The sequence below is a fragment of the Saccopteryx bilineata genome, chromosome 10 (genome assembly GCF_036850765.1).
Source record: "Saccopteryx bilineata isolate mSacBil1 chromosome 10, mSacBil1_pri_phased_curated, whole genome shotgun sequence".
Classification (NCBI taxonomy): Eukaryota; Metazoa; Chordata; class Mammalia; order Chiroptera; family Emballonuridae; genus Saccopteryx; species Saccopteryx bilineata.
In genome coordinates, this window is record NC_089499.1 from 5,169,081 (window position 1) to 5,181,240 (window position 12,160).

General features: G+C 38.4%; 1 protein-coding gene across 7 annotated transcripts in view; it reads right to left on the reverse strand.

Annotated features, from left to right (window-relative positions):
- Positions 1-12,160, reverse strand: part of DOCK3 (dedicator of cytokinesis 3) — a 257,811-nt gene that overhangs the window by 148,406 nt on the left and 97,245 nt on the right. For all 7 annotated transcript variants that reach the window (XM_066245908.1, XM_066245906.1, XM_066245904.1 and 4 more), the window contains exons 6-7: positions 11,926-12,074; positions 3,043-3,127 (exon numbers count right to left, since the gene is read on the reverse strand). In XM_066245908.1, coding sequence (XP_066102005.1) covers positions 3,043-3,127; positions 11,926-12,074 — 234 coding nt within the window. The remainder of the gene's footprint in view (positions 1-3,042; positions 3,128-11,925; positions 12,075-12,160) is intronic.

The window sequence follows — 12,160 nt, forward strand, 5'->3', positions numbered from 1 at the left end:
TTCTTGTAAAATATGTGGCATGGAGTATTATCATCAGGAAATATCATATTGAGCCTTTGTAATCTCCAATAATAAATTTAAATGTTAATACAAAATGGTTCTAAAAGGCTATTCCTGTGAAACTTGTTGATAAATTGAAGATTTCAGCAAAGCATTTACTGAATGTAATTTAACATAAAAATAAGAGGTTTCAATGAATTTTTGGAAGAGACTCTCAGAATCAGTTTTTCTTTATTATATCTATGTAGTTTTTTCTGTTGAAAAGTAAATACATGGGATAAAAAGACAAAAATTAGCATAAAATGAAATAAAATAAAAAGGGACTTGTACTTTAAGCCTTTTTGAGAATCCAACATTTTAAATTAACATTAAATTTATTAAAAGTAATATTAAGTACATAGTTTTCAAAGTTAAATAGCCTTTAAAAACGTGCAATAAAATTATTAGTCCTCTGTTCACCCTGTCCTGTACCCCAAAGATAAGTACTTTCAACTCTTTACTGTGATTTTTCCTAAAATTTATCAAATATTTCTAAATATCCTGTTTACAGTGCTCTCTCTATCCAATTTTAGATTTCTCTACTGGCCTCTTAATATGGAAGCTGAGGATGATCGCATTTGTTTACATCTATTTCTCTTCAACTATATTCTTAATATCTCATAAGTTTTGGTCAAAACTTGCTTATACTATTGTAACATTTAAATGCTGTTCACTGCTGAGCCAAGTAGCGTACTTTAATTACACCTCCTTTCTTCTACAGCTTTTTGCTTCTGAGTTGGAGATAACTTGGTTTTATTTAAACTACAGGGCCTTTTCCTCTGCCCCCCCCCCCCCCCCAGCTCTGCGAAGTACCTTTCAATAGCGTTCTCCATGCTTTGGACACTCAGTGAAGTGGTTTCTCACCAGGAGCTCTCCCTCCTGGCTGACCTGCTCTCACCGGGACCAGTTAGTTTGGAACCCTGTCACACAGCTGGTGTCCTGGGGCTGCCCTCTGATGTTCATCTGAGCATTCTATGCGCCTCTCTACTGGGTCTGAATTCCTCTCCTGGATGGCACGTAAGAGCACCTTTTGGTGTCCTGCACCATTTGTTTTTGTCCTCCCTCAGTTTCAAGTAAATAATTCTTCCTCAGTACTTTCCTGAAAAGAGCTTTTAAAGAAAGAGTTGTTGTTGTCGTTTTGAGACTGTAAGTGACCAATATTTTCTTTAGGCTGCTTTCCCACTTGATTGATAATGTGGCTCAGTAAATATAAAATTCTAGGTGGAATTCTTTTCCCCCCTCAGAATTTTAGAGGCAATTCTTCATCATTGCTAGTTTTCAATGCTGCTTTTAGGAAAAACAGTGCTGTTCTTACCATAAACCCTTAGTAGGTGACCTATTTTTCTCTCAGGAAGCATTCAGCTTTGTGAGCTAAAATTTCACAATTAAGTGTTAAATACTTGTTGGACTCTTTCAATCTGGGGACTCATATCTAAGTTCTGGGGAAGTTTATTGCCCCAGATTTATGAGCTGTAATTGACATGTAACATTGTATAAACTTAAGGTGTACAATGTGATGACTTGATACACATATATTGTGAAATGAGTACCATAAGAAGGTTAGTTAATATACCCTTCATCTAACATAATTTCCTTGTTCTTGTTGTGAGAAGACTTAAGATCTAATCTTTCAGGCGTTTTCAAATACATGGTACAATACTGTTAACTACCAACACCATGCTGTACATTAGAACCCCAGAACGCAATCCTCTTAGACTGTAGAAGTTATTTTACCCTTTGACCAACATCTCTTCATTCTCCTCACCTTCAGCCACTAGCAACCACTATTCTATTCTGTTCCTATGAATTCAGCTTTTTTAGATTCTCCATATTAGATCATAAAGTATTTGTTGTTTTCTATCTGAATTATTTCATTTAGCACAGTACTTGCAAGACTCATCCATGTTGTCAAAAATGGCAGGATATCATTCTTTCTTTTTGCTGAACATGTACATTGTTGTACATATACATCACACTTTAGTCATTCATCCATCAATGGACACTTGCGTTGTTTCTAAGTTTTAGCTACTGCGAATAATACTGTGATGAACATGGGAGTGTAGCTATCTCACTGAGATCCTGATTTTAATTTCTTTGGATACATGTTCAGAAGTGGGATTACTGGATCATATGGTAGTTTTTTTTTTTTTTTCTGAGGAATCTCTATACAGTTTCTCATAGTGGCTGTACAAATTCACATTTCCACCAACAGTGCACGAGAGTTCTCTCCATATCCTTGCCACCATTTATCTCGTCTTTTTGATGACAGGCATTCTATCTAGGTAAGAGGCAGTATCTCACTCACTGTGGTTTTGACTTGCTTTTCTCTGATGATCAGTGACATGGAACACCTTTTCATTTTCTTAAGAAGAAATTGCAATTCTTTCTAAAACATGTTAATTCTCACCAATATATACTCCTCAAATGTGAATATACTCCTCAAAGCGAGGTTTCACCCGGTTCCTTAAATCTAAGCTTAACAGTCAACTGAGGTTTCTGACATTTGTTTTACTTTAAAATTTTGCACCTTTCTTTTAGTTATCACTTCTCAGACTGTAAAACGTAATCTTGGTCATTAGTCAACTCAATACATTTTTATAATAAACAACAGACAGTTAAGGATTTAACAGGTTATGTTGCTCTTAGAAATACTGATACATTATTTCCAGAAATAATTACTACATTAACCAATATAATTGGCTCTTTTCAGCTTCAACTAGAGACAGAATTTTAGTAACTGGTGCAGGCTGAAGGAACTCTACTCACCAGCAAAACCAACAAAGAAATGCCCCATATACATAATAGTAAGCCCAGCATTCTACACAGTAATTCTATTTAGAAAAGCAAGTGTGATATACTGTCAGAATGAGACAGATCCCATAATTATACTGGGGCAAAGACAACAAAACAATTTTAGCAACATTATTTCATAATGTAATTAGGAAAAATAAAGGAGAAAAATGAAGAGTGCAGGAATAAGCTACCCTGTGTTAGATTTCTTACCATTTTATAGAGATCTGAGACACTGATCTGGTCTGAATCCACGACTTCAAAGTCCTTTCGAGGTACCAGGTCCAGGCCCAAATGCCTAGTAAAGAGAAAGGCCACACTCAGCATGCCATGTCCTCAGATCACTCATCTCTCTTTGTGTGCCGGAAAGCACACACCTGCCGTGCCCTTGTAGACAGAAGCTCGGGCACTGCCCCACGTGGGACATGCCTTTCTCCAGTAACACTTCACTGTGCTCACCTCTAGGCAAATAAACAAGGCTAGGGATTGTATGTCTGACATACTTTTAGTCATCAAACAGTTCCCCTCCTGATGGTAAGGACTCATTAGATAGCATGTTGTCAGCATATCAATTGAGTTCACTAAGTATAGGTTTCCTATAGATCAAGGGTCGGGAACCTTTTTGGCTGAGAGAGTCATGAATGCCACATATTTTAAAATGTAATTCCATGAGAGCCATACAACGACCCATGTACATTACGCATTATCCAATAAAAATCTGGTGTTGTCCCGGAGGACAGCTGTGATTGGCTCCAGCCATTCGCAAGCATGAACATGAGCGGTAGGAAATGAATGGATTGTAATACATGAGAATGTTTTATATTTTTAATGTTATTATTATTTTTTTAATAAAGATTTGTCTGCGAGCCAGATGCAGCCATCAAAAGAGCCACATCTGGCTCACGAGCCATAGGTTCCCAACCCCTGCTATAGATCATTAATAAATCACAGTTTTTAAATATTTCTCCCCATCCTGTAAGTATGCTCAAGGTTCAGTCAGATATTACTTTCACTATCATAAAAAAGTCATCCAGGATCCAAGTAGGTGTCTAATTCAAAGTCAAAACACACAAACAATTACCTGCTAAAGATACTGAACTCAAAGCAATGTATGTTTTGGCTGAATTTTATCTCATTTTAAATTTAATCAGTACTGACACTGAGTCACAGTAAAGACATCACCACATATTACCCAGGATCTTAAGAAACTTTAGATAGAAGTTTAAGCAAAAAGTAATACTACTAAGGAACAGTATTTAGAAGCTCTGGTGTAACCTGGGCAGAAAGGAAGAAGTAATGTTGACGAATGACCGACTGGGAGGCAGTATGAGGCGGTGAATGACTCTGGACAGAGGCAGAACTCTTGGATTCAAACATGGTACATAATTTACAGTCAGTAAATGTTAGCTCCTTTTCCCCTCTTTAGAAAGACAGCTCTAGGCCCTGGCCGGTTGGCTCAGCGGTAGAGCGTCGGCCTAGCGTGCGGAGGACCCGGGTTCGATTCCCGGCCAGGGCACACAGGAGAAGCGCCCATTTGCTTCTCCACCCCTCCGCCGCGCTTTCCTCTCTGTCTCTCTCTTCCCCTCCCGCAGCCAAGGCTCCATTGGAGCAAAGATGGCCCGGGCGCTGGGGATGGCTCTGTGGCCTCTGCCTCAGGCGCTAGAGTGGCTCTGGTCGCAACATGGCGACGCCCAGGATGGGCAGAGCATCGTCCCCTGGTGGGCAGAGCATCGCCCCATGGTGGGCGTGCCGGGTGGATCCCGGTCGGGCGCATGCGGGAGTCTGTCTGACTGTCTCTCCCTGTTTCCAGCTTCAGAAAAATGCAAAAAAAAAAAAAAAAAAAAAAGAAAGAAAGACAGCTCTAAACCTGGAGTCCAGCAGAACTATGGACCCCTGAAACTACTTACAACCGTATGTGCACAAGTTCATTTTACAAGTGATCACTGAAAACATTCTCCAAATTTCCTGTAGTCATGCTATTGAAATGCTTTAAAATACAAAAATGAGACAAATTTCCATACATATTCTTTAACCTGTAGAGGTTAAAAATATATGACAGACTAAATATTAGAATTAGGTAACAAAAAGACAATGCAAATAACCCAATCAGAATAAGTGTTTTCAATGTAATATAGTAGCTTAAGAAAAAACCCGGATGGATCTAAGTCAACAGAGCGGGAGTTGAGTGTTTGTACTCTGTGTTCACGCACTACACACAGCGATGGGCATGTCTGGAGACTGAGATCCACGCAAACTCTATCTTAGCACAATGACACTCTTACCTTGCTGTCCATCCATCTGTCCACCCATATAACCATCCACTCACCCCACAGACCATTTACGCACTGACCAATGGCGCTGAATTCAAGAAATACAGAAGTTTTCGGTCAAGCAAATGTTGGTATTCATCAGGCTAATTCTCCCCTGACAGCAGTGTTTTCCCTCTTCTAGAAGTCTCTAGAGAACAGTACCTTTTAATTTCTCAGTTTCATTAGGAAATAAGAATGATTAACGAGTAATCTGATAACATAGAGGGCAAGTTCCTTCTACTGAGACTGACAATGGAGGAAGAGTGGCTTTCAAAACTAAATTGGAGGAATGTCCTTATTGGAAGAAGGCAGAGAGGCTGCACAGTGAGAAGCAACACATGTTCACTCTAAATTTCGCTCAGAGAAAGGCGTCCCTGGCTGTTTCTCTCTATATTTTACTCTAAGGAAAATGAACAGTAGGTGCAGGGAATGGTCACCTTAGTCTTTTCTCTATCTTCACAGCAAAGGGAGCCAGCGCAGCAAAGCAGTTAGGAGCATGAGCTCTGAGGTTAGATTGCCTGGTTGGTAAATCTTGGCTCTTCCACCATGCCACACTATATTATCTAAATACTATCATAGGTTGTTGTGAGGATTAACCTATGCAAAGCACTCAGTACACACTGCCAGGCACTGTGAATTGCTACTGCTCTTCTAATTATTATCATTATGTGATTCATCACTAGCCAAAATATGGATTAAAACATAAGAATTGTAACCAGAGAGACACAGTGTCTGAATAAGACTCAGACAGATACAAGCAGGAGACACCCGTCTACACATATCTACACACAGATGTAGTATAGAGCTGAGTTTTCAAAAATGGTCCTACTACCATATGTCTGTCTTACTCTGAATCTTTGGTATTTCTACTATACTTGCTGCTTTTCTACTAATGACCATGAAAGCTAAGTACTAATGGCTATAAGTGACTGTAATCAGTTCAGCCATAATAGTTTTAGGGATGATTTTGTGTCAATACATCAATACAGAAAGGAACAAGTTACCGATTGGCAAATGAGTGACCACCAGGCATAAGAACAAATTCATTTTATTACTTAGATTTATTCACGTAATGCCTACCAAGTGCAAGTGCTGTGCTGTGCTAAGTGTAGGGTATGGTGAGAGCAAAAAAGATTCACACAGAATGTGTGTATGTATAAGCGAGTCATTAAAACTTAACAGTCTGACAGAAGGATCCTGACCCAAGCACACTTTAAACACAGCTATCCCAGACTTCTTGAGTAGAGCAAGACACTGATTGGAGGACACAGCACCCTAAATCAGAAGTCTAAGAAGTCACTGGAAACATCTGCTAATTTCAGATGTCCTGAAGCTGGAAAATATCACCATGTCCTTAAAGGAAAAGGACTGAGTCACAAATCTTTCTGAGCTTTAGCTAAAAACCTACTCAGAAGACACTCAGTGGGGTGGTAAGTGGGGTTAGTAATTTCTGCAAACCATGACAAACTGATGCTTGTGCTGCATCCTGCAAGAGCAATCCCCTGGGTGAAGAACATAAACCAACCCACCCATCTCCCTTTCTTCCTGAGAGAGAAGGCAGAAAGGAGAAATGGAGGAAGGAGAAGATATAAAAAAAGGAGAGAAAGAATTAAAAATTAGAAATTATATATTTATTGGTAAATTATCTTAAACATTGAAACTTCACAATAAAAAGACACCAATTATCTCATTTAATACTTAAAATCCATAGAAACATCATTCTAATTCAACAAAGCTTACAAAATATTTACATATTATTTAAATCTGAACATTCTACCTGAAGAATAAACACAAAAACTCTACAAATTAGTCAAAGAATTAAATTTTTTTCTAAGGCAAAAATCAATCAGGTTGGTCCTGGTTTAATGTAATTTTAACTTAGCGAGACTATATTTGCTATAGTGATGAAATCAAGGACTGAGAAGAAACTTCTATAAACATCTTTATGGAAGGTGTTGAAAATGCTAAATTGGCCCTGGCCGGTTGGCTCAGCGGTCGAGTGTTGGCCTGGCGTGCAGGGGACCTGGGTTCGATTCCTGGCCAGGGCACATAGGAAAAGCGCCCATTTGCTTCTCCACCTCCTCCCCTCCTTCCTCTCTGTCTCTCTCTTCCCCTCCCGCAGCCAAGGCTCCATTGGAGCAAAGAGGGCCGGGCGCTGGGGATGGCTCTTTGGCCTCTGCCCCAGGCGCTAGAGTGGCTCCGGTCGCGGCAGAGCGATGCCCTGGAGGGGCAGAGCATCGCCCCCTGGTGGGCAGAGCGTCGCCCCTGGTGGGCGTGCCGGGTGGATCCCGGTCGGGCGCATGCGGGAATCTGTCTGACTGTTTCTCCCCGTTTCCAGCTTCAGAAAAATATAAAAAAAAAGAAAAGAAAAGAAAAGAAAATGCTAAATTAACACATTAAAATTACATTGCTAGACAAATTATTTTAAAATTCCCTTAGAGAAGATGTAATTAACTGACTAATTCTTAATATAGGAGGCTTGAACATAAACACTGGCTAGTTAATTTGAACACAACTTTGTTTTATGCTCTTCCTGTATTTTAGTTCCAAAAAATGTAAGAACACAATTTTATGAGTGCAGATTTCTACCTGATACAATTTTAATAATTTTTACTTATAAAATGAATCTACACATTGACTAGGTCAACATATGTGTACCACATAAATTTAATGCCTAAATATTCAAATTGTTTACCAAATAAATAATTACTCAACTCAGGAAATAAAATTTAAATTGTTATATGTATGAAGAAAGCTCAGCATTTAATTTGAATCCTAGGTAAAAGTGCAATGTACCCATTTAATTTCTCTATTTGAAAGTTCTAACTCAATGTTTAATCATATATATGTCATGGGACACATAGTATTCGCACCAGGGGACTACAACAATGATCAAAGAACCCGTGGACTAGAAATACCGGTAATAATTTGCCTGGGTTTAGGACTTACACTTAAAAATAACCATAGATAGTAAGGTTCTGCATAGGTGTATGGGTCTTGGATCAGTCCTTGGTACAAACGCCAGCTCTACCATTCACTATGAAACACTGGAGAAAGTGCCTCTGAACCTCAGTTTCCTCATTAGGTAAAGCAGAGCTCTTCTCGTGAAAAAGGTTAATAGCATTTCTTATAACAGTGTATATAAATTAGACACTGCACTTACCACAGTGATATAGGTAGATGTACTCAATAAACTATTAATAGCTGTTATCAATAGCTTCTGAAATACGTTCTGAAAAGGTAGAGCTATAATGTCTATGTAAGACCTACTACAGAAAAAGCATTAAGTCTAAAATCATAGATAATTAATATGTAACCACAATTAAAACAAAAAGATCAGCAAACACTGATTATCCAACACATGCCAACAATGTGCTAAGTGTCGATATTTTATGGCACGCATACAAGGGTGGTGAGGAGAGAAACGTGGAACCATCAGGGTACAGATGAGAATGATGGATATGGCCATCAGTGCTCTGCTGCTATGTGGAACAGTCTACCACCTGGAAGCTAACTGTGTAAAGGAACTTTACTTCTGCAGTATTGCATATTTTCTTTCAAAATAAGAAGAAGCATTTTTTTAAAAATTAGTTAAAGTGAGAACCAGAGAGAACAGTCCTGTTGGTTTGGGGGGTAATATGTGTTTTTCCTTTAATAACGATAGACCTACAAAGTTATCATTTAAGTTTATTTTCATTTAAGTTTCTTAAGCGACTATATTTTTCCACTGGAGGAAAGGGGAAAATGGAAAGGAGAGGAAAGGGGGAAAAAAGAAGTAGAAGGGAAGGAGAAAGGAGATGATACAGAGAAGAGGAGAGAGGACGAATCCGGAGAGGAAGAGGAGAAGAAAGAGTGGGTAAGAGACATGGAACTAGGTTCCTAATTTTTATTGTTTTAATTTGTCTATTAAAGTGGACATACAAATACTCCATCCCGACATACGCACACACTTTGTTGAGAAAAAGATATTCGCAAAGGTGGAATAATGCTGTAATTTACTGACAGGTATTTATAACGGCCTTAGCCTTTTTCAAATAATTTAAATTTTTTTCCAAGCTATCATCTTTAAGTTTTTAGATTTGAATGCAAAATCTGGCATTTCCCCAACCTTTATTAGAAAGAAGTATTGATATTTCTAAAATAATTCTGCTCTTCATTCACTGGTATGTATAGTTGCAGTTAAACTATAATGATATATACAACTTAGTTATTAGTTCAAGTATAACAATTTTCTTGGCTCATGGTAATATTATGTTTGTAAGTATTACTATTATTTATTTTTAAAATACATGCTATGATACCATTTTATAACACAGTACTATTTGGGGCTGAGGAAACAGGATCAGTAGCTATGCTGTGAGTTAACATACTGTATTTTGCCAGGATTTGCATTGCCCAAAGTTAGATTTAGAGAACACTGGAAGATCCGTGGTATACCAGAATCCATGCTGTATCATACAAGGAGTAGGGTGTGCCAAGCAATCCTAGTAACAGTCAAGAGAGGATGTATTTTAAACAAGGATAGGCTATTGTCACTTTAAAGGGTGACAAACAGCCAATTTAGGGTTGTACTTTTTTCTTTTCTACTGCTGAACAGTCTGGCTCTGGGTTAACCCCACTGTTTATTACATCCCATGTTACTTCTTCCCTGATTTATTCTTCCACTTCTGCGAAAAACACATTCTCAAGTCCCTTCCTGAGAAAGGGGCTGTAAAAAATAACTTCCGCCTCCTTGAATACTTCTAAATAGCTTTATCTGGTCCTCACACTTGATTAGACAGTTTGGTTGTTTATAAAATTCTGGCTGGCAAATCATCTCCCAACATAATTTTGAAGCTATTACTTCATTATATTCTAGCATCCAGTGTTACTGATAAAATTTTTGAGGCCAATGTGGTTCTTATTCTTATGACCTGTCTTTCTGTCTGAAAACCTTTTAGGATCTTCATCATACTTCAGTTCTGGGATACTGAAATATTTTCGTGTGCCTTGCTGTGGGTTTGGGGGGTTTCCCCATTCATATTGGGTATTTGGTGAGCCCTTTCAACCCTAAGACTCGTGGTTCTTTGGCTCTGAGAAGTTTTCTTCTATCATTTCTTTAGAATTTCTTCCTTTTTGCTTCCCCCTACCCCCCAGCAATGATAATGCCTGATGTGGAACTGGTTTGAACTTTGTATTGCTCTTCTTTCTTCAATCATTTCCCATATTTTTACTTTATTTTGGAAATCACATTCTCTGTTCCTTTTTCACAGCATTTTAACTCTACATAATGGGTCTTCTTGATGCTCTTGGAGGATACTCAGAGATTTTTTTTCTAAAAGTTCTTTACTAATCTCTAATTCTCTCTGGAGCCAGATTATTTCCTTTGGGGCAAGGTATTTTGTTTATCCTGGCTTCTGTCTCCTCCCTATGGAAGGACTTCTTAAAATATTTGATAACACTCAATTGTCCATTCAGATCTAAAGGCATTAGAAGAGGTGTGGGGAGTTTTCTGTACATGTGTGGGTGACTAGAGAGTTTCTCTTTCCGGTAAGTGGAAAGGATCTGGCCACTACACTTTGAAACTCTTAAATGGTATTTATATGTCCACTTTAATATTGTGATATGGAAGGCTCTGCAACAAGGTCCCAGTTCACACTCCTGTCCAGTTTCCCTCCAGGTGATTGGTCTTCCTACTTCTTAGTCTGAAGGGAAAACACCTTGCTGCCAGGCATTCTCTGTGGTGGTGAATTATTCCTTTCATTTACTTTTAAGCAATCCCCCTTTTTTCAGCTTTTAGGAGCACTCCCACCCCCCATGATTCTAGGAACTCCAAGGGAGCAGCTTCTTCACTAGCTAAAATCTCCCTCACATGTACTGGGCTTCCTCTGTCACTAATTCTCCTCCCTACTTTCCAGTTTCTAGAAATGGGCTCACATATCTCATTCATTGCTGGTCCCCCTCCCATTCTTTTTATACTAATATACTTAAGGTAAACATATATCTTACATGGGAAGCAATCTGGTTACTTCAAAGTTTAATTCACCCGATTTTAAGAAAATGAGAGAAAAGTACCTGAGAATTATATATATCATTAAGTGTAAGAAGAAATAAAATCTATATACTATATATGCTAGCTTCCCATACCAAAGTTTTAGGATTGTACTTGTATGGCAATAGCAAATAATCAATACCCATGAATGGAGGACTGAATTTGAATGAAAATTAGTTAAGAATATTCTGAAGTACAGAGGTAAATATTCCCTTTTGCACTATATGCTTATTTAGAGTCATTGCATGACAATAAAATTCACATTCTAGTATTGGTATCCTTATTGCGATACTGTTTCACAGTTTTCCAAAATTACCATTGGGAAGACAGGGCCAAGTGTACAAGGGGCCAATCTATAGTATATCTTACAGCTGCGTGTGAATGTATATTTCTCTCAAAAATTTTTATTAGAAAAGAAAAAACAATAAAAAAGGCACTAAAAGATGAAACAAAAGCATATTCTGATTACTGAGGTCTGTAATCCAGGAATCTGAGCTGGAAGAGACCTCAGTAGATAATGTTGTCCAATTCGACTTTCCAGAAGTGGAAATGGAGGCTGAGGGTCAGTGGGTAGACCCAGTGAGTGTCCTCTGCTACACTAAAACAACTCTTCATAGTAAAAATGGCCGGAGCTCAGTGGAAAATATAATAAGGACTTTTAATCACTAAAGAAAAGCTTTGATCAAATGCAAACTCCATGAGGACTGAGATATCATAAAGAAAACTGAGAGATAGCCAAACAACAGTCATACTTACTCATTCCCCCAGTCCAGGCGCACGGTGATGTGCCGCTTAACCTCCCGCACCTGATCCTGAGTCAGGTGACCAGACAGTAGCTGCCTTCGAAGGTCAATAAGTTCATTCATCACGTGGCGTAGTTTGTAGAAAAGATCTACTCTGTGTTTCTGAAAGGGCATTTTTGGGTGAAATAAAAAATGGATACAAAAAGGGAATGAAAAAAGAGAGAAATAGTTAAACTATGAAAAGTGCT